Source organism: Lepisma saccharinum, chromosome 10 (genome assembly GCF_977018435.1).
Source record: "Lepisma saccharinum chromosome 10, izLepSacc3.1, whole genome shotgun sequence".
NCBI classification, from domain to species: Eukaryota; Metazoa; Arthropoda; class Insecta; order Zygentoma; family Lepismatidae; genus Lepisma; species Lepisma saccharinum.
Window position 1 is genome coordinate 42,321,305 of NC_139238.1, and position 24,186 is coordinate 42,345,490.

Here is a 24,186-nt window from a genome sequence, read left to right on the forward strand (position 1 = left end):
ATATGCAGCTTCTTTGCATTACAAAAGCTAGGTTAATCTGGTAACATACATTTATAAAGGAGGTCAATGAACCATTTGGAATTTTATATCAGATCGGTAGAATATCAGTTATTGTTATCCGTAAATTACATTGGTCCATCCCTATCATAATATTTTAAACTGTACTGTTTTAAATTATTGTCCCACACCATTGCTAAGCGGTCTAAAGTGGATGCTTTTGGCTACAGCTACAGGACATGCAACAGGTTTGAGTCTCCTGGGGGATGCGTAACAAGTTTTCTCCTGAGATTTCGATCTGTGTATGGGACCAGTGGCCATCCCATCATTGTGATAAAATTAGGGAGCTACAAATGAGTAGTGTAACCTGGTCATAGAAAACCTACAACAATGACTACGTCACATCATAACTCATTGGATGATCTCCCACTGGTGTGAGTGAGGCTGGCAGTCAGTAGGTAGACACTGGCCCCCACGGGCTGTTATGCCAATTTCAATTTCAGTGTATTATCATATCTATCGGGAATTGGTGTCAGCACTGGTATCAGTATTGGGTCTTCTCCTTACTTTTTAAATTTGCAGAACGTAAAACATTAAACTTGAAAACATAAGTTTTGACCTCATATGAGGGTCATCACCTCAGAGAATGCCAAAAGCTCAGTTTTGAAGTTTTAACTATATTTGTGCTGTTTATTTTATGCCACCTGTTTGAATGTAAGTTGAACATGATTTTTTTTATTGTTTATGCAATAATGCAGCAATCTGATTAAATTATGTAATTTCATAACACAGTGGAGACTTGCTTTTAGGAGACCAATATAATGTAACTTAAAATCTGGAAAAGCATAAAATCCAAGAACATTTTGTATCATGTTGTTTTATTGGAACCTCATAGACTGAATGTATAATGTTCATAAGTGAAAAATGAAGAATAAAAATCACAGAAAAATTAGGGGCTGGTGGATGTTATTGCACGGTAATTAGAAATGAATCAATATTTTTGGAACATTATAATTGGCATGTGCTATCATATATAAAAGAAAACTATGTTATGTTGAACAGCAACTCTGAAACTTTGTTTTGAATCTGCTGGTAGGAGTACGAGGGTCTGAAAGGTGTCTTCCTTGTCCTTTCAACTTATGTATCAACATATCAACAGGTGAATAACTAGGAAGAGCGGTGCATAGCATTACGCAAAATTAGGAAGGAAAACATAACAACTTGCAGGACGATGATGAGGGAAATGCACAAAATCAAAATAAAACAAATACCATCTTTTTAAAATCAACATAGCTTAGCTGCATGGCTGGGGAGAGACCTGGCTCGATCGCCAGCTCTGAACTTCGAAGGAGACGAAGAAAGTGAGTGGAAACATCCATCGTGACACTTTAGGCTGCTGCTTATAATGAACTAGGCTTCAGTGCGATTCCTCTCTCGAACCTTTAGGCCACCCTCTGTCGTCAGTGTTTTCGAGCATAAATCGCCCAATCGCTGCTAAAACATTAAAAAAAATAATCACGAAGACAAAGCATCCATCCTCATCTTTACCTTCCTATTTCCTTCGATCACCTTTCATATTCAATTTCATCTGTTTCTTCACCTCGGCTGAACTCAGTGGGCTAATGGGATGCTCTGACCCCTCTCAGGTACGGGTATAGTAATAGAAATACATGTGATATGAGGCTTCAACTGTACTAAATTGTTTTTGGCGTAGGCTATGGGAAAGGAGACTAGATAAATAAACGACATCTGATTCTGAAGAAAGGTCTGCATCTTCAGTAGGCTTCTTTATGGGCAATTATTTTTCTGAAGATGGTTTATTCTTAAGATACTTTCATAAATGTATATCTTAGTTACAGATCTTCATATACAAAGGACGGAACAGATTTCCTTCTTATAATTAAATCTATGCAACTCTTGCAGTTTATTTACAGAAAATGGATTAAGCTGTCATATCCGTTATATAAAGATGACCAGGTGCTTGCTTGGAACTTTAGGAACGCTCCCTGACATAATGAAGCATAACTTTGACATGACTGGCGAAGGTTTTGAGTATTGTTCCGATTTAATATTAATTGGACATTATGGTCTGGCTTCAAGAAACTTGAAGAAATACATAACTGCGATAATTCGTAAAATATTAGAGACATCGACTTGATATCAGGTATGGCAACATGTTAGCATGTTCACAGGGCGAAACCTAACCATGCCAGATATCAATAATGAATAACCTGATGAATTCCATATGATGGCATGTTAGCATGCCTACAGGGCAAACCTATTCATACGGCAGAATAACATTAAGTCCTGTGCTTTATGCAAAAATTGAAAATATATTATGTATATTGCGTATACGTTTCGAAGAAATCAAACTGAATTATCACAAAAGTTGAAAGCAATTGTAAATTAACTTATTCTCACGCATGGTGACATGTTTTCATGTCCACAGGGCGAACCTACCCATGCGTCAGAAGAACAGTAAGTTCTGAGTCGAAATTTAACATTGTTTTGCGAAGATACAATTTAAAATTTCAGAAAGCTTCAAAATAAAGTTTAAATGAATTTATTCTTTCGTATGGTGACATGTTAGCATGTCCACAGGGCGAACCTACCCATATGACAAAATAACTATGTCTCTAAGTTAATTTGAGAACGAATACTAAGTTCTTGAACCCTCCCATAAAGGGAGCTGAGTATTTAATACGTCAACTCATCGGAGTTGGTGATGAAAATGCCCCAGAATTAGGTTTCGAGGCTGTATTTATATCCCCACATGTCAAGCAGAGCGCCTCCCGTGACATGAAAGATAAACATAGCTACAGCTGTGATATAGAGAACTAATTTGTGTATAATGGCAATATTTTAAAGAAAACAGTATGTTCCATAAGGTTAATTTTTGTGTGTCTAAAACAACAATTATGACCCTTGAAGTTTCTAACAGTTGGGCTGAAAAGTTCGTAGGCTAAAATAGTAAAAAATATTTTTTTGACAAAATTCGATTTTATTATTCAATATAGTTGCCTTCGAGGGCGATACAACGATTATAGCGGTCATACAATTTTTCGATGCCATTTTTATAGTACGATTTCTCTTTAGCCTCAAAATAGGCCTCAGTTTCGGCGATTACCTCTTCATCAGTGCTAAATTTCTTTCCAGCGAGCATTCTTTTAAGGTCTGCAAACAGGAAAAAGTCACTGGGGGCCAGATCTGGAGAATATGGTGGATGGGGAAGAAATTCGTAGTCTAATTCATATAATTTTGCCATCGTTTTCATTGATTTGTGACACGGTGAATTGTCTTGATGAAACAGCACTTTTTTCTTCTTCAAATGGGGCCGATTTCATCCTTTAAACGCTCCAACAACGCTATGTAATAATCGCTGTTGATGGTCTGGCCCTTTTTGAGGTAATCGATGAATATAATACCATGCGCATCCCAGAATACTGATGCCATAACCTTGCCAGCCGACTGTTGCGTCTTTCCACGCTTTGGATTCGGTTCATCACGTGCAGTCCACTCGGCTGACTGTCGATTGGACTCTGGAGTGTAGTTATGGAGCCATGTTTCATCCATTGTAATATATCGACGGAAAAATTCGTGTTTATTACGGTTGAATATCGCTAAACATTGCTCCGAATCATCAAAACGTTGTTGCTTTTCATCGATTGTGAGCACGCGCGGCACCCATTTTGCACACAGCTTTCGCATGTTCAAATATTCATGCACAATATGTCCAACACGTTCCTTTGATATTTTTAAAGTCTCAGCTATCTCTATCAACTTCACTTTACGATCATTTAAAATTATTTTGTGGACTTTTTTGATGTTTTCGTCGGTAACAGCTTCTTTGGGGCGTCCACTGCGTGCATCGTCTTCGATGCTCATTTCGCCTCGTTTAAATTTAGCAAACCACTTCTCAATGGTTGATTTTCCTGGTGCAGAGTACGAATAATGTTTATCAAGCCAAACCTTGGCTTCAACAGTATTTTTTTCGCCAAAAAGCAATGCTTTATTAACACACAAAATTCTTTTTTATCCATTTTTTCACAATAACAAAAGCTGCTTCACTCACAATGCTATATCTCACGAACTAATTATCCGGCAGCTGTGAAATTTATACACGTATCTTTTGAAGGTTAGTACTAAGTAAAAATCACATGGATTTAATTCTAGTAACGCCATCTATGAGTCAGCCTATGAACTTTTCAGCCCAACTGTTATAATATTCTCTACCATAAACTTTGTCCCATTCTTAAAGAACAGCTTTCCAGTGTCCATAAGGCTTATTTTACTAATAACTTCAACTGAAATCTAGCTCTTTGGCTTTCATAATAGTTTAATTCTAGAACTGAGAACAACATATTTTTAATTAATTGTCAACAATGAAAGATTTTGCTTTCATGAAGCTTGCAAATAATAAACACGAAACTTTTCGAATGACAAAATTATGTCATTAGGTCAACCATTAAATATCTTAACCTTCATAACGTTTATAGTGAATATAAAAAGCAAAATAATTAAGAATAATATTAAATATGACAGATCTTTGATAGGATTCGGGAGGATCATATCAGGTCACTCTGAAAGTTTTGAGAATGGAAGCCTTAAAATGAGAAAAAAGAAATATTCTTTTCATTACATCTTCTCAAAGTACTCTCCACCACACACTATACAACGTGTCATCCGTTCAAACCACTTTTTGAATGCTGAATGCCATGCGGCATGCGACAAGTACACTGTTCATATGCAGCCACCGCAGCTTCTGGTGAGTCAAATCGACGACCACAAATGTTTTCTTTTATTTTAGGGGGGGGGAATCACATGGGACCAGATCTGGGTTGTAAGGGGGATGGTGTAATGTTTTGACTCGCGACTCGTTCAGAAAATCTGTTGTCTCCTTTGCGGTGTGAGCAGAGGCATTGTCACGATGCAGCATGATTCCACGCAGGCCTGTCTTTGGACGGTTCCTCCTCAATGCATCGAACACTTTGGGCAGACATTTTTTCATGTAGTATCTGGCAGTGACTGTTTTTTGTTCTTCAAGTGGAACATTCACAATGTGCCCACTTGCAGAGAAAAAAGAACAGATCATCTTTCTGCCAACATTTCTTGATCTCTTCACTTTTGTTTGAGGATCGTCCCCAGGGAAGACCCAGACTCATGACCGCCGCTTCGTTTCAGGATCATATTGGTATATCCAGCTTTCATCACCTGTTAAGATGTTAAAAATGTTTTTTGATCTTCCTCCACTGAATTTGTCCAACATTTCCTGGCACCAATCCACTTGTGTCCTTTTCTGCTCATTTGTTAGGTTGTGGGGGATCCAGCGACTCCAAATCTTCCTGACATAGTTTTTCATCCAGGATCTGTCTAACTGCTGCTGATCCAATATTTAGGCTTGTCTGAATATGTATATCGTTGATCTTCTCTTAACATTTGTTCAACTTTCGCCACATTTTCATCTGTTGTGGCTGTTGCAGGCCGCCCTGAACGATCTTCATCTTCAAGGGAGTCCCTTCCTCTCTTAAATTCTGCAAACCATCAATAGATGGTGGCTTGTGAATGTCAAAGATCCGCAAATGCACGGTGCAATCTTTCACGACACTCACTCTTGCCTAAACCAACTTTGAAGTCATAAAAAATAATTCGTTTCAGATCCATCCTTGCTCGAAACAAAACCTCAACTGCTGCTGTGTAAACTATCATGCTGACTCAGCTCATTGTTGGAGCAAGTTGAAACTTGCAGAGTTTGCTATTGAAATGTCAATCTAAATATAGAAACACCAGCATCGTGTTGCATTGGCTTATTGTTGTCAATTCTCAAAACTTTCAGAGTGCCCCTCGTATTTGAGGCTCTTGTTATTGCTCTATAATTTCTTTTGAAAAGAAGACATTCTGTATGCTGCAATATACAACAGAATCTGCTGTTGCTGTGGAAAGGGCTTTTAGACAAACATAACAGGTGGTCTAGATTGAGGCAAACTTAAACCTTGACTGCTACATGTTCGCTAGAAGCCCACAAAAATCAAGTTATTGCACCAGTCCTGAGTTAAATCATCATTATCTTATGATCCATTCCATCATATCACAGTGTGGTATTTCTTTTTGTAGGGTTACAAAAAGAATGGCATACCTTCGTCTGCTTCTTGCTGAATAGGCAAACCAAATACAGTATCTGCATTGCTACAGCAGTGTCCACTCCTAGTACTTGCATTTGTCTGGTACGGGTTTCATTTCATTCACGCATTCCAGGGTTATAATTAGGGATGTGACGAAGTTGAATATTTACCGATGCCGATGTACTCACCGATCATTTTTGGAACCGATGCCGATGCCGATATTTAACCGATTCCGATACATAAGATTATTAAACAGAAATGGGATGTTATTTTGAGCATGACAAAAATATATTTGGTATGTACATTTCTATTGCATATCATATGTATATACATATATATTCTCAAGAGATGCGAATGTACATTTGCATCTACAAAATGTTATGTGAACCTTTAAGATGAACATGGATTCTCAAGAGATTAAACATTAGTACACAAGCAGTTCTTTGAAATGCAAAATGAATTCCTGTTCTGCCAGATTCAACTTCAGAAACACGAGATTTGGAAGCACTTCAGGAAGTAACCTACTTCTTCTCTTATCTCAAATCTGTTCAGCAACATTGAACACTCAATCACTGAATACTGATGCAGCAGGTATGCCCAAGTATTTTCTCAGGACTTGCTTCAGGTTTGAATATTCCTTTTTGAATTTCCAATACAACAGCAGATCCTGGTTCAGCAATGTAGTGTTTTATTTCAGATTTATAGTTAGGTTGATCCTCTGAATGAGTTTGCAATAATTTTATTACAAAAACTCTACAATAATGACGAATCATAACCAAATTTTCAATAAATTTTACAAAACTAGAATATAAAACTTATTAGAACTTAAAAACTCTAGTATAATCTGTACCGGTTTAAATATCGGATTTTTGCCGAATTCGATACCGATGCCGATGTGTCAATTTCGGCCGATTTTCATACATCTGTAATCGGCTTTGGCACATCCCTAGTTATAATGCTCCAAAAGTGTTCAATATTTTACTTACCTTGAATACATATGATCAGCGAACGGATTTATATGTAAATTCATATTTATGTATGAAGCTGAAATCAGTTATATGTTCTATTATCTTTGCACATCATGACATGTAGACTCAAAGAAATCCATTTTTATTTTGCATATTTGTACATATATTAGGTTTTAGCTCATATTTTGCATATTTTAGTTATTTTTACGTATTATTTCAATATTTCAGAACATTTCTCAACATATACTTCATACAGAGTGTCTACAAAGTCCTGCCCCTTGAACTTTGAATAGCTGTAAGTTGGTAACGAAATATCGGAGATGAATATGACTTAACACAAGAGAGCATGGTCCTTTGGCATGTTTTTGCGGTTGAAAGAAAATACACCACGTACCTGAAGAAATGCAGAAGGGGGAGGGGTATCGTGCAGGGTGGAGGAAAAAAATGAACAAAATCATATTTTTGCCCCAAAACTTCTCTCAATTTCTAGTTTACGACAACTTTCTCTGAACTTTTAGTCTCTACGTACACAGAAATGTCGAAAGAGGCTAATTTTTTTGGGTTGCAATGTGTAGGGTGACAGAGAAATCAAATTTTATGACGTCAGCAGGAAAACCTACTTTTCGCACATTTTCACGGCAGTTTTCGACGCTGCAAGCATCAAATTGCACGGCACGATGCATACTGGGTATCTACACAACATGGGAAGAAAAAAGTACTGGTATCGAGTGATCGTAAATTGTAACATCTGGTATGGACGGTTACTTTTACTGTTTGTTGGTTAGCAACACTGACTTCTCTGGTGACCAATCTAGGTGGTGCTGCCATGCTGTGTAACTGGATCAAGCCGGTCAGCGCTGGTCTGTGTGTTGCATTGTTGGCTCGTTCGTTGTGTCGTATGTAAGTGACGTTGTTTTAGCTGCTGTGAATGCTGTTATTAATTTGATTTAAAAGTTATTATTACTTTATCTTTTGAAATGAGTTACACCTTGCAAGAATGTGTTTTTATCCTCAAATGCTTCTTGAGAACAAACAGTCATGAACAGGTGCAGGAACAGTTCGCATTGAGGTATCCTGGCAAGAGTGTACCACATAGGAAAACAATATTGTGGCTTAAAAACAAATTTGATGAAACTGGTAGCGTGTGTGATAAGCCACGAAGTGGAAGCCTTTACAGCTGATTTTTTGGAAGATTTGGAATGTCAGTATGTTCGATTGCCTAAGAAATCACTCCGGCGTTTATCGAAAGAATCTCATATCCCTAAATCTACCATACATAAAGCACTGCATAAGTTAAAGTTTCGTGCTTACCGTGTTCGTGTCGTACATGAACTTAAATTTACGAACATGGACAAAAGAATATGATTTGCTAGATGATGTCTTCAGACATTCAGGTCTCAAAGGGAACTTGACAAAGTTATTTTTCCGATGAAGCATGGTTTCACCTATCGGGTTATGCTAACAGTCAGAACTGTAGGATATGGGCTATCTAAAAACCCCATGTTTTACATGAGGAGCCACTTCATTCCATGAAAATAGATGTCTGGTGTGCGATATCATGGTGCCTCATTGTTGGACCATTTTTCTTCAACGAGACTGTGAAAAGTGCTGTGTATATGAACATTGTGCAGGAATTTGTGTCGATGTTAGAGGAGGATGAGAGACACACATGGTTTCAACAAGATGGGGCCTCAAGTCATTCATCACGCAAAACAATGCCTTTCTTGAGAGAATTTTTTCGCGACAAATTGATTGGAAAGGGCTTGTGGCCCCTTCGTTCCCCCAACATCTCCCCACTAGATTACTTCTTGTGGGGTTATTTAAAAGATGTTGTTTATCATGACAATCCACAAAACATTAGAACATCTACAAGCAAACATTGTGCATGCCATTAACAACATCAGCCCACAAGTCTTGAAAAAAGTCTTCCATAACTTACGGCGTCGTCTGCAATGTACCTTGGAACAGAGGGGTGGGCATTTCCAGCATTTGCTTTAGACGAGAGTGTTCAGACCAGTGTTGCCACCCATGTAACGAGTTTACTGTTTGTTACTAATTTCCAACAATTTTCAAAATAAATATGTATTCGTCAATGTCAGTACTTTTTTCTTCCCATGTTGTGTAGATACCCAGTATGCATCGTGCCGTGCAATTTGATGCTCGCAGCGTTGAAAACTGCCATGAAATGTGCAAGAAGTAGGTTTTCCTGCTGATGTCATAAAATTTGATTTCTCTGTCACCCTACACATTGCAACCCAAAAAAATTATCCTCTTTCGACATTTCTGTACATAGAGACTAAAAGTTCAGAGAAAGTTGTCGTAAACTAGGAATTGAGAGAAGTTTTGGTGCAAAAATATGATTTTGTTCATTTTTTTCCTCCACCCTGCACGATACACCTCCCCCTCCTGCGTTTCTTCAGGTACGTGGTGTATTTTCTTTCAACCGCAAAAACATGCCAAAGGACCATGCTCTCTTGTGTTAAAGTCGTATTTATCTCCGACATTTCTTTACCAACTTACAGCTATTCAAAGTTCAAGGTACAGGACTTTGTGGACACTGTATTCGCGCAATAACTACATGTCTCCATGTGACAAAAAGAGTTTGGTGATTTTCTTTCGAAAAACTGATATAGTTCAAATTGACGTTTTACACCTCCCAACTTTTTGCTTTTGCAAAACAGTTGCAACGTTATTTTGGCAATGTTTTAAGAGAGTCCCAAATTGAGCAGCCCATTGTTAACCTGACCCTCTCTACTAGTTGTGTGCCCGACAGCAGTGCCAGAAGCAATAATTTTGTGTCTCACGTGCGGGATATTTAACTAAGCTTTAGTCAATGTAAGTCCATCTTAAGAAACAACAGAAGGAAATCCACATTCAAACACTTAACAACAAAATTTTGTTATTCATTGTTCTGGAAACAGGAAATGAAAACACATTTTGTGTTGTATAATTAATGTCAATGTAAGCGTACTGTATTTTATGTAGCTCGTGTACTGTTGTATATTATTGAAAAAGGTAAATTTTTACGATTTTAAGTGCACATTTAACTCCTTATTTTGTTGAAAGTAACTAAATATGTATTCACATATTTAGCACATTTTTACTACATATACATCCGTTCCCTGCATATGATTATCTTTCTCCATGTAACATCTCCGGATATAACATAATATTTTAATGGTGAATTAACATGTTAATGTACCTAATTTTTTTAATTTTCTTCCTTTTCACAGTGCATCCTTTGATTCAACTGTTCGGTTGTGGGATGTTGAAAGAGGAGCTTGCATACATACTCTTACGAAGCACACGGAACCAGTTTACAGTGTTGCATTTTCACCTGATGGAAAGTTTCTGGCATCAGGCAGCTTTGATAAGTGCGTGCACATTTGGTCGACGCAGGTAATTGCAACATTTTTGTTTTCTAAGCCTTAAATTGTAAATGTATTTTATATATTTTTTCTTAATTCTCAAATTTCCAGCATCTCAGCTACTAAATACATGCAATGCTGCGCACAAATTGACTGCACAAATTTTTGCATTGTAATTGTTTCTAAATATATATGATATCTTGGAGGTTCTGCCATCCACGGTAGTGTAGAAGACAGCACCTGCTCTGGTCTGTACACCAGAATTCCTTTTCAAGGGAAATTGAAATCCTTAACACGTTCGCTGCCACCTAAAAAATGGCATACTTTGGTCAGGGTCAGATTAAGGTGCTGTTATGTAATGTTGCTTATTTGTAGCATAAAATACATTGTAAATTTGCATTTTCATGTAAATTTTACAATGATGCACATGTGTGTCACCGGCATATAGTATGAATTTTTGTTACCCTGTGCCGCATGACGTGCAAATGTGTCATGTTTTATTCACATAGATAATTTTTATTTTTACACAGCGTGCGGTATTTCACAATATTATATTTTTCTTTATTTTGCATGTTCCTCCTAATAATACAAATTATTATATTACAATGTAATAGTGTTATTATTATACACATGTGTTACATACATTATATAATTATATTATATTGCATTACATTATTTATTATGTAATGCAATATAATATATTAAAATGGCTATATTGATTTGTTAGATTTTGATTTAGTTTATTTTACTTCGCTTTCCTGCCACTTTTGGCTTCTCGCAAAGATGAGGATGATTGGCAATGTGATTAAATTGATGAAGGGACGCTCACAAACACCCATGCTCAGGCTGGGATTCGAACCTGAGACCCCTAGCATTGTAGCATGCTGTGCTAACTACTCCGCCAAGGAGGCCAGCAATACTTTGTTAGATATTTATGTAACATGACAGAATCACATATAAAAACAATGTTACATTTATAGGTTTGCTTGTGAAAGTCCAATGATAAATTTCGAAAGTTCCCATACATTCACTTGTGGGGTAAAGAGCAATACAAGGTTCAATGCAAAGGCCTGACTTTCATGGACATTCTAAACAACTATTCAAAGAATCCTTCACCAATGTGCCATGAAAGACTTAAAAGCCTGCTGTGCAGTGCCGCTGATGGGCAAGCATTCAAAGATGGAAATACGTATGATGCACGCTACAACCCCACATTACACATACTTGCATCACCGGCAGTGAATGTGTTAATTACCACATGTCCTTGGTGACCAAGCAACATGGGTTGTCAACTCAAGATCTTGCCACTGAAGGTTCTGAGTTCACATCGCAGCCTGGGCATCGTTAATCATTAAAGATCATTATTGAAATAAAATAAGAAAGAAACAAATACCCAAATGGTTGACACACTGCAGAAAAGGAGAAGATATTTCCGATAACGGGCAATGCTTTGGATGCTTGCTTGCTTCTCCGAGAAACTTTCATGTGCCTGTTGTCATTTTTGCATGAAACTTGTGTGTGACGATGACAGCATGCAGACAACAAGATGACCGAATGGTAGGAACTCCAAGTTTAGACAGTTCAGATTTGTAGAGATGGCATAATACAATCTGCCCCAACAGCCTGGTTAGTGTAGATCATACACTTAAAAGGATAAAGACAATCTCTCTTGAGACATTGTAATGAGCTTTCAAAGAGAAAAGAATATTAAGGAAAGTTGTTCAACTTGATCTTGTCTAAATGTTCTGAAAGTTTGTTTTATGTGAAATACTTTGATTGTTCCATGGTACGTTTCTTTTTTTTTTTTCGTAAGTACAGATGGGCCCCCCAAAAAATGTGTACACACTTTAACAAAAATAAGAATAAGAAGAACTGTATAACTGTGTTAATACTAAATTTACATACATGAAGTGACTTCTACAATTACTCTGTTATTGTCCAGATTTCAACAAACTACTTCTCATGCAACATTTTCCACAGTGTTCACTGGGATTGCTGCACAAGACATTTCAATTCCTTCCTGAAGTGCCTCCACATATTCTCAAATTTCCATTTCAAAATAGTGTTGAATGTCATCCATGTTTCTGTCGTATTTTCAGGCTAGTGTTACATGATTAACATATTTTGAAGGGACATAATACCAGGACATAATACCATACATTGCTACAGTAATTCTATTCAACTTTGAAGAAAAGTCCACAGATAACTTCTATTAAAGTAAAAAGCAAAGAAGGAGAAAGGAAACGCTCATCAGACAGAGAAAAAATTCGAATTTTTGCAGACTTTATCGCTGCATCATCAGTGTTAGGAAAAAGACGGACTGCGAAAATTCGAATTTTTTCACTGTCTGGTGAGTGTTTCCTTTCTCCTTCTTTGCTTTTTATTTAGCTCTTTTGGCCCTCCTTGCTTTTATCCATTCTATTAAAGTACATATACATATTTTTTGGGTCCCCTGTACATCTTATATTTCTCTGAATGTTAGTGACAATAGTTGGTTATTAACATGCGATGTTAATTGGACATTAACCATTGCCCAGTGCTTCTTATTTTACCTTTTCAGTTTTCACCACTGGTAATAAAAGAATACAGAATATTTGTTCACTTGGAGATAGAGACAAGGTGCTATGTTGAAACATAGCATTAGGTTAGGTAAAAGTAGACACATTAAGTAATGGATAATGTTCAATTAACATTGCATGCTAATTTTATCGTGCACGAAGATGTAAATTATGTTCTAATTATTTTGTTGTTGCAGAGTGGGCAGTTGGTGCATAGTTACAAGGGCACTGGAGGAATATTTGAAGTCTGTTGGAATTCCAGGGGTGATAAAGTGGGTGCTAGTGCATCAGATGGGAGCGTAAGTAGACTTTACTTTCATTCCAATATGTATTTACTAGGACCGATGAGGAAAATAGCTGCATGTTGGACCTTAAAACATATTCCTCAGGGTTCTTTTAAAGGTTCACATAACCAGTTACATATTACAAAATAATACCATATATGTTACTTTTGATGTGTTTTTTATAAATATACTTTAAAAGAAACATTCATTGAATTATTTTGTGATATTCTTCAGTGTTTCAAAGGAGAAAAACTGAGCAGTGGTAGTTTAGATATTGGATCTAAAAGATGGTCACTTGGGAGCAAGATTGTTTGGTTTAAATTTGTTACTTACGTGAAATTTTGAAATTTCATATTTCCACGTTGCACAATTTAAAGGTTATATCCTATTAATTTCGAAGACTCTCTGTCTTCATTCACTAAGGGTACGGCGTCTGGAGCGGAGATGGTACCGCATCACTACTTTGTTTGTTCCTGGGTGGCGGTAGTATAGTGGTGAGTATCCCTGCCTGTCACGCGGGAGACCGGGGTTCAATTCCCTGCCGGGGAGGGCAAAACTTAAATCATGTTGTATTAAATAGTGTGATTAAACAAACTAAAAAGAAAAAAAAAATCACTTCAAAAGCAAAGAAATAATGTATGGAATAATGTACATAAGCTGTGTGCAAATTAACAGGGATTTCTCCCCACACAAATTGCTATCCCTGGCAGAAGATTTTTTAAAAAAAATCCCTTCCAAGGATGTTACCCCTGTCCCCCTAAAAGATTTGATTTTTTTAAATTTGATTTCCTCTATTTTACTTCACTTTTTGTCCCACTTTTGGCTAATTTGCGAAGATGGGGATGAGTGATGACATGATGAAATTGATGAATGGACACTCACAAACATACATTCCCAGGCCAGGATTCGAACCGGGACCCCTGGCATTGTAGCATTATGTGCTAACCACTCTGCCATGGTGGCCGGCCCCCCTAAAAGAAAATGGGATTGAAAGCACATACTGTACTATTTCTAAACTATGAAACAAACAACAATGAAAAATCATTTGCGAAAACAGTTATTTAACATTTGAAACAATTGCTCCTGCTTTGCATCTAAAGTTATATTTTTAAATAGTTAATTGTTGACCTGCTTACATAGTTGTCTGGTGCAGAGGTTGTACATAATATAAGTCTTCATATCATATTATTACAACAAAAGAAAATGAGATTAGAAATGAAGAAATTTAGCATGCAACAATGATACATAATTGAAAACAGGGTTTACCATATCTCTTCCCCTGCATTTAAATTAACAACTTAAATGTCATAAAGTAACTGTAAAGGTAGCTGTTGCAAACATTACTTCTATTGCAAAAAAGTAACTCCGTTACAGTTACAGCATTTACTTTTAAAGTAACTAGTTACTTTCAAACACTGTATTCTACCAGCGTAGAAAATATTTCTGTTCCGTGTGAGTTTCAACACTGATTTGCAGTGTGCAGGTTGCCTATACATTAGGCTTCACACTTCCATTGCAGGGTGTCTACCAGTCAAGGAAAATGTCAAGAAATTATGCTTTTGGCAAGAATTTTTGCTATTCTTCACAGTATAATGAATTTACATTGGTACGAGGGCAAACCAATAAGTCGGTTCCACGATTTCTTTTTCACAGCAATTTATTGGTCAAACAAGACGACAATAGGTGTGCAGGAGTAGCAGTTCGTTACTTACGTATTTTTCTACATATCCACCACCGACGGCAATGCATTGTTCTTCCCACAGTGACACCAATTTGGATATGCCAATGGCATAGAACGTCATCGGCTGCTGCTGCAACCACTGCTGCACAGCATGTTGCACTTCACGATCAGACGAGAAGTGCTGGCCAGAAAACATAGGGCCGAAGAGGTGATAATGAGAGGGTGCCTGATCTGGACTGTATGGCGGATGTTCCATGATTTCCCAGCCGTACCGAGCGATTTTTTTGACACGTTCACAGGTCATCCGGACCGCTCCTCGTCCGTGACACTGGTGCGACCAGCCTTGAACTGCTGACACCAATTCCCAATGGCTTTGCGGCACAGGACGTCGTCCCCATACACCAGCTTCATCCTCGCGTGAATCTCCGTTGGTGTCTTGCCTTCAGTCCAGAAGAACCGCCCATGGAACGCTGCTCCTCGACCGTCGACGATATCAGACAGGTAGCCATGTTTGTCACTGCTGCCATCTGTAGCAGAGACAAAGGAACATTACAAAATCACTCATTATGACCTCAGGTCAGATGACATTTTCAATACCCAAAAGTTCACCTTGGTGTGATTATCCAATCCTCTGCAAAAAATAGTGGAACCGACTTGCTGATTTGCCCTCGTATTATATACCTGTACTGGTATTTGATAAAATTGAATATTTGGAAATCTAAAATTGTATTGAGTTGTGGTTAAGATTTGTTAACTTTGTTTATTAAGAATTACATTCTTGTATGTGTCAAGTTTTGTAAAAATATTAAATAATGTGGCCATTCCTCATCCCGGATGAAGTCTGAAGCATTAATTTTTTCATGCATTAATAATTAAAGCAAGTCTAAATCTCTTGTTAAAGTACAGCTTCAGTTTTCATCTTAACGGACCTTGTGGTAGGGTTTTTTCATTGAATAAAAATTTATGTTTTCATAATTTCCAACTATACCTAATAAATGTTAAGAAAAAGGGAAAAAAAGGCCAAGAAAAAGTCAAGAATTTTGGATTTTGTTATTTTGGTGGACACACTGATTGGATAATCTTTTAGATTAGATGTGTGTGGTTCCAAAATCTATCACTGCACAGGTTTCCTCCTTTTGTCAACCCAAAGAATATGTTCAAGAGCAGGCACAATGATAGCCACTTTGTGGCCTTTCCTTGCTGGTCAGTATGAGTGATTTGAAGAACATTACCCAGGCACTGCAAGCAGTAAAAACGCCAGATGTTGTCAAGAATAGTTTTGCGAGAGAGGCTAATCAGGATTAGACATACAATTTATACCCTCCCTGATGGCGCAGTGGTTGCGTCATTGTCCTGTAAGCAAGGGGTCCCAGGTTCAATACCCGGTGAAGGCACATAATGGTTCGGATTCCACTTTAAACTGTAGGTCCAGTCCCGATTAGCCTTACTGTGCATAAAGTGAACTTAAAACACCAACTCCAGTACATACAATTTATTAAGTGGGATCCGAACCACTGTGCAATGTGCCCTCCACTAGAGATCAAACCCAGGATGTCTTTGATTACAAGGCTCTAGTGTTACCGCTATGCCATCAGAGATGTCTGGTCACCGGATGATATTCACATTTCGTCTTATGAGAGGAACGTAACTCCAAAAATGTGGTTTTCAGTTTTGCTTAAATCAACTCCTTTGAAGAACACTATTTGGAGTCAGCTAACATATCTACACTTAATCCTTAGGAGTAAGGTGGAGTCACATGTTCCTAGAAAACATTATTTCCTCTCTCATGTAAATTTTATAAATTGTAGTTACGCCCCTCTGGTTCTCACACGACAATTGTAAAGAAGTGTGTGTATTTGGTTGGAATTTGTGACTGTTTCATAGTGTTTTGTTGTGCCATCTATTCCTTCAATCATCATTCATTAAAATAAGAAGTAGAGAAGTGATTTTAAATAATAGTTAACATATTTCTTTGCAATGGGCATGTTGCAATATTTGTAGACTTGTACTTACTAGTATTGCTTCATTTTTCTCTTTCATTTCAGGTTTTTGTTTTGGATCTGAGGAAGTTGTGATGAACTTCAGAAGTCTATGTACATATTATTACAGAAAGGTAAGTTGCTTTTCATGCAGTTTACAATATTTTTATCCGTGTTTTATTAGGAATGTGCTGATTTACCAGTTGAGTATTCACTTAATGATAATTGCAAACTAGTATATCAGTTTTTAATAAACCTGAAAATATCTAGGAAGTTATGCTTTCCTGGTGACAAAATTCATGGATGTGGGAAACGCGGTTTAAGTATTACATACGTGAAGTTTTGTGTTTCCACGTTGTGAATTGGATAGTTATTTTCCGATTAATTTTGAAGGCTCACTGCCTTCATTCACTAAGGATATGTTGTCGGGGATGGAGATCGTAGTGCATCACTTGTTTGTTTGTTCCAGGGTGGCGGTAGTTCCATTTTCTCCCATCTGGCAGCGCTGGTGTGTGTGTTTCTTGGCTTGTGTTGTCTGCTGTGCTTTCTGCTGGCAGTTGTTTCAGTTTCTGTCGTCCAGTGGCATGGCAAAGTGGTGGTTTTGGTTTCTTTTGTCTGGTGGCGACATCACTGCATCTCCTCGACATCCAGTCTTCACCCAACTGGCTCCCTCAAAGAAAACATCATTATAGAAACCATGTCGTCGTCCAACAGTAACCAGCACTGAACCTAGACAGTGGATAGGCACACCAAGCCTGGCATTCCGTTTTTCCAAAAATTCCAGAACACAAGATGAAAAATGCTGCCCCCTAACCCCCCCCCCTCCCCAATTTCCCAAATAACACCAAACTTGCCACACCTAGCAACAACTCAGTGGACAGCCCAACCCCTGAACCATCACCCTCCCTCGCCACCAGACTACAGAAACCGAAACAACTGCCAGCAGAAAGCATAGCAGATGACAAGCTGAGAAACACACACCAGCGCTGCCCGATGGAAGAAAGTGGAAGTACTGCTGTCCGGGAACAAAAGAAGAAAGTGAAGCACTATCATCTCCGTCCCAAATGCCCTACCCTTAGTGAATGAAGGCAGTGAATCTTCGATATTAATCGAAAAGTAACTATCCAATTCGCAGCGTGGAAACACAAAACTTCACGTATGTAATAATTCAAACTGTTGTTCTCTGATCATCAATGAAAATATTGAACATAAACTCCCATCCAACCAGGTTGTTTACATGTCTATGCTCTGTAAAAGTTTATACTATATATTCAACCACATATTTCTGGAAAGTAAAATGTCAAGATTGCGCTACAAAAAACTGGACATGTTTCAGTCTAAAAAGTGGTATATGAAATTACTTTTGTGTTAAAATGATGAATATAATCCTAAAATTTGATGCAAAAAACAAACTTATTACACAAAATAAACATGTTTATGTAGTTATCAGAGTATTATGTTTATTCCTCTGTAAGGTAGTCCATATTTACCTCTCCAATTGCTACAGCCAACCTGCTGTGGCAGAGTGGTCAGCACAGCACACTAGAGGTGCTGGGTTTGAATCCCTACCTGGGCATGGATGTACCTTGTGACTCGCTTCATCAGTTTCATCACATCATTTTCATGCATTATCATGCATCATGCATCATGAGTAGCTAAAAGTGTCAGAAAAGGCATGCTCAACAAAGCTCAAAAACAAATCAAATCAATTTGTTACAGAAGAATTAATAAATTTTCCATGATTTTACGTAACTCACAGGATGATTCAGACTTCAGAAAGTGTTGTGTCTGTAATTAAACTATAAATTTCGTGTTTAAAAGAGTTTTAATTATCATTTTGCATTATTTTGTGGTAGATTTTGGTAGGAAAATGTACCTCATATCTTTCAAAATCATGGAAAATGAACATTACAACGTGTTATTTCACATTTCCATCATAAATGAAATATGCATGTCTCATATGGTTTTTGAATGTAATATGTAAAATAATGGGTATTGGAATATATAAAATATATCACTGTTCAGTGTGAGTCATGTATTGTCAATAGAGAAACATGGCAATCCTGTATGAACATATAAGTGTTCCATGGCAATTATACCAGATTTTTGCTTCAACAGGGTGTCTACCATGTGAATTATTGATAGGAATTTTACATGAATTTCCTTCATAAAGATGAAAATTTGCAACATTTGCATACAGTTAACTGTTCATAAATGTGAACCATAAAATGTCAGGACCAATTAATTCTTATTATAAAATTGTTTATTATTTTTAGCCATGAATTTTTGGAAAATTCACCTTCAAAACCTGGAATTATTTTTGAATTCTATCTTTGCTAAAGTAGCCTTTCTGTTCAGAATAGTGAACATTTCAAATGTTGCATAATTTCTAGGATAATTAAACTGTGAAACTTTTACGCAAGATTTTTATGCACCCTATGAGATACTCAGATATTTTTTTAAAATTAATGTTGCTTTTCTGCCACTTTTGGCTAATCAAGATGATGAAAAAGAGTGATGATATGATGAAATTAATTAAGGGACACTCACGAAGAATACCCATGCCCTAATGCCCTAGGCTTAGATTCAAACCTGGAACCTATGTCATTGTAGTCCACTATGATAATCACTCTGCCACGTACGTTGTCTTTGGATAAGTATCGATGAATAAATTCCAAGCATTGTCACTAACACTGGTATATACAGATATATTGGCATCATCATTAGCTCAACCCAGCTTCTAAACTTTCATTGTAGTAAATTTGAGTGAGTGTCTGAGTTTTGCGAGTGCGATCTTTTTGTATTTTAATAAGTTATTAACATATTCGGGTCTGGCCTCATAATACAGCATTTTTACCTCTGGACTGCGGTTTTTGGTTGTTTTTCAAAAATCATAGAAAAATATGTGTAATTTGTTTTTATTTATCACACATTTCTTAAATCTACAAAACTTCCTCTTTTCAATGAACAAAAATTTGTTCTTTTCATTTTCAGACATTTTTGAATATTTCTTTCAGCAATGTTTCGTGAAAAAAGAGTACAAGATTGTAACAAATATTAATATAGAGATATTTTAAGTTCGTAATCTGCAAATTTCAATAATTAACTATATAAACTATTAATACATCTTTTGAATCTTGCATAAGAATACTTCTTATGTGCACATAACAAAAAATAATTACAAATTACAGGTAATTAGCTTTTGTATGAAAAAGTGGCTGCAGGACAGGACCAGACGATGTATCAGTTGGTTCTGCGTCATCTGTAAAAATTAAACAAATAAATAAATAAATAAAATAAATTTTCATTTGACATACACTATACAAAATAATAAATGGAAAAACTAAAAATACATCAGTACATGTAGGAGAATAAAGCAAGAGGCAAGATTAATAGACCCAAAAAAATTACCTCTTCTCACTTCATTCATAAAATGCTAGAGTTTGCAACACTGTTTATATTGCCAACAATTAATTATTACGAAATTAACCTACCTTCCAAATCTTCAAATTCATCTCCATCATCAAAATCGTCTCTAACTTCAAACTCTGAGGTGGAATTCTCATGCAGAATTTCTGCTATGCAGTCTGAATCTAACGACGCCGTTCTAAACAATTCAACTTACATCAACCCAACAACAAACAGTCGCAGGTGCGAGATAAAAATAGCACATGAGTCACCTAGTGGTCGGAATTTCAACAGAGGGGCTTGAATGAACACGCACATGAGACGAAGTACGAACATAGCGCGTAGTTCAATCAGCAAAGCGATTGCATACCGCAGGATGGGCTAAGCCCGTCGTTCGTTCACATTGACTTTAAGTGCACTGCGGGCTATGCCCGTCGTGAGACCCCAATGTGTTAAGGAGTATTGTGTCTGTAATATCTATTTTATCAACTTGTCATCTATTTTTCTTTTTGTTACTGATGTAGAAAGTGCAATTTCAGAAACCAATTGATAAAGTGACAGGATAAATTAGGGGAGAGTCATCCAAAATGCGGACGCTAACATATTTTAGCCTAACAAAAGTAAATTTATCAATGAAAAATGTGGTACTCATATGAACAATGTAAATTCGAGGTCTAATGCAAATTTTTGTTACAAAAACTTCTTTGAAAGAACAGAAGTCATGTTAACCCTGAATAATACAATAAAATTGTAAGACAGGAAGTGTTTTTGTCGTATTTTTTAAACTTCTACATTAACAAATAATCCCTTATACTCAATTTAAACACTTAATAAACAACATATCATCGCAGATTTACCTGAGAATTAAAGCATAGACCTAATATGTAAAGTATATTTCAATATTGGTCGGTGGCATTCAAAATGGGGACAAACCCATTTTGGACTACCTTCAACGTCCCCGTTTCAGCATACAGTGAGGGACACTAGAAAACAAGATGAAAGGTAACCTATGAAGCAGTGTGTAAAAATCTAACGTAAAACTGGAAGAATCGATGCTGTACGCACCCAAATTAGGTGGCTTGTTAAGACCCAACACAGTATAAAGGAGAAATTGAAAACCTTATTGGCGAAAACTTAAAAAGTTCATAGAATAAAGAAGGCCTGGCTGCCACGTCCACAACTCGATTCAAACTGGCATATAGATGGCCAGGAATGGTAGTATCGCATTGGGTCCCAGGCAGCAGAATTAATCAGTGAGATATCAAACATCCTCATTTGACCTGACATCCCCATTTTGGATGACACTCCCCTACACCTCTTTTTCTGAAAAATATTCAAATAGGTTGACATCCCTGTATCTGTTGATGTGATAGACACACACACATGCAAATAAAAAAGTGGAAGACGATTTTAAAATACATAAGGACGGGAAGGGGCACACTGGCATCCTTAAACCTGAAGGTTCGTTGCAGCAGCAATACACATCTCCTACCTGTTCTTATCCTTGGCAAGGTCAATCCACTCTTGGCCATTCGTACCAATTCCCTTCAGGTTCATCTTAGTGTTATCCCTACATCTTCATCTTTGTCTCCCCATAGATCTTTTACCATCAGGCTTCCCAACAAGAACCTTGTAAACCTTTCTCTCCTTTCTCATGTATGCTACTGCCCACTGGAGTCATCTTGATTTACTTATTCTAATAATACCATGGGATGAATATAGATTATGCAGTTCAGTATCACGTAAACAATAGTTGTAAAAATATAAGATGCACTGTAAAGAGTACCCTGTTGTCTTCTTTATAGTAATGTATTTTCTTTCTTCCAGGGCATAAAATTTGTCGAACATAATTAACTGAGTCCAGAAATTACGGTGATCATCATTGATGTATGTACTTGACAAATAAGAGAAACCTCACAATATTACAAACTGCTGTCTGTAGTAGTTTCCTTATGTTTCAACACAAAGCATATTAATGTTACTGATTCCAGACATTCTGATCGGCGTTGATTACATCAGAAACAATTGAGGTCTCGGATTAGTTTATCTGTATTCTCTGTTTTCAGATCATGTCAAAAATTTCATGAAAAAGAAATGAAAACTGTAACTGTTTCGACCTTTCAGACCGAAGCGACAAGCAAAACGTGTCGCTTGGGAACCAGCCAATGAACAGGAACGTTTCACACCATAGCAGCATGACAGGCTGGACAAATGTGGGTTCGATTGGTGAAATCCTCAAGCAACATGTGTCGCTTCGGTGTGAAATCTCCGAAACGAAGGAAAAATAGAAAAATTTTGTGGAGTTCTCAGAAAAGATGTCGATTTTTTTATACTTGAAGAGATTAAGTGGTATGAAGCGTAGAAGTGTACAAGAAATATAAACACCAGTTAAATATAAACTTGTTTTTTATTGCTAGTAACCCAACATAGATGTTGATTTAGTTATTGCAAGGATCATATGTGTGTCAATGTAAATTGAAGTGTGTGGGTGCGTGTGCGCATCTTGTGGTCCATGTTTCTTTAGCAATCGACGGAGCTTGTGAGATCCTGTAAAGTGTAGGGATACATACACCTTTTGGTTATTCCAATGATAAATAAGTTGAGGGTACGAAAGCATCAACCTTTATTTTGCTGTGCATTAAAGGCTTCTGGATATGTCTCACAGGATGCACTGCTTCTATTACAGTGATGCATTCATCATCAGATTCCCTATGCGTGCCCTGAAGTGCTGTCATTGTCTGACCCTGGTGGGAGAACCAGGTGTGCTTGCAACATTTCACGAAACATTATCATGAAGTGATGCAAGTTGTAATCAAGAGGTCATGGGTTCTATTCCTGATGGAGACTTTACACAGTGGTTTGAATTCCATTTTAAATTGTAGGGTTAGCCTATCTGAGCATAATATGGACTCAAGACAAACAATTTAAGAATCACTACCTCATAATGAATCTTTTATTACACACAAGTGGTATGCGTGGAGTTCCTTTTGTAAACCTGTCTCTTGTCAGCCCTATTCATAATTTACATCTTCCTGTAATTGGTCTCCGCTGATATTTGGTTTCATAAATCCTCACTGGCAAAATGGCTGATTGTAAACATCAAAAGCATGCTGCCAAGTTGTTTTGGCCATGTTCCAGAAGTTCCAGGAGGTTGCCAAATGTGGCACTGTATACATTTTTGTCCCATTCTTGTCTTTTAAAGTTTTGTTCATTTCTCATTGGGAAATTCGTAAGCTTTCCTTGTTAACATGCGATCAAATAGGAGTAATTTAAGAGTGAGTCAATATTTTTCTGAAGATTAGATTCTTGTGGAGCCTTCAAAATGTGAAATTTTAATTAACTACAATAGAGATGCAAAAAGTAATGTGAACCGAGTTTTGCTATGTACCTGAGAATTCTTCATTCAGCTATATGCCTTTATGTGGTTTGGCCTGCTTCATATTGTGACAGATTTATGTATTTATTTCCTTCCATATGTTATATATGTCTTATGGCTCAGCTAGAGCTTTGGCCGATGCAAGGGCTGATTTTTTCAAATTATCCTTTCCATTCGAAAAACCGTTATGGTATTCCAAAAACCTGAAAAATTATGTATGCTTAGAATTCTGTCTAGAGCATTCATGTGAATCTTCATATGGTTTGCTTTCGCAGTTACCTAGATATTATCAATAGTTTTGTAGACTTACATAGCCATTTACATGCTATTTTTTTGCCTCAATTTATTTCTGACACTAGAAGCTTGCCTTTGTAAACAAGTGGTTGAGAAGAATTGTTGAAATTAGATCGCTGAAAGTAATAGAAAATAAAACTTTATCAAAAGTGGA

The 24,186-nt window shown here is 37.0% G+C and overlaps 1 protein-coding gene across 1 annotated transcript in view; it reads left to right on the plus strand.

Moving 5' to 3' along the window:
• ebi (transducin beta like ebi) overlaps positions 1 to 22,755 on the plus strand; it is an 87,762-nt gene extending 65,007 nt beyond the window's left edge. Inside the window, exons 11-14 of the mRNA XM_083130453.1 lie at positions 10,318 to 10,483; positions 13,208 to 13,309; positions 17,021 to 17,088; positions 22,190 to 22,755. Of these exons, the coding sequence (XP_082986579.1) occupies positions 10,318 to 10,483; positions 13,208 to 13,309; positions 17,021 to 17,050 (298 nt within the window). The 3' untranslated portion in view covers positions 17,051 to 17,088; positions 22,190 to 22,755. The remainder of the gene's footprint in view (positions 1 to 10,317; positions 10,484 to 13,207; positions 13,310 to 17,020; positions 17,089 to 22,189) is intronic.
• Positions 22,756 to 24,186: the final 1,431 nt, after the last annotated feature.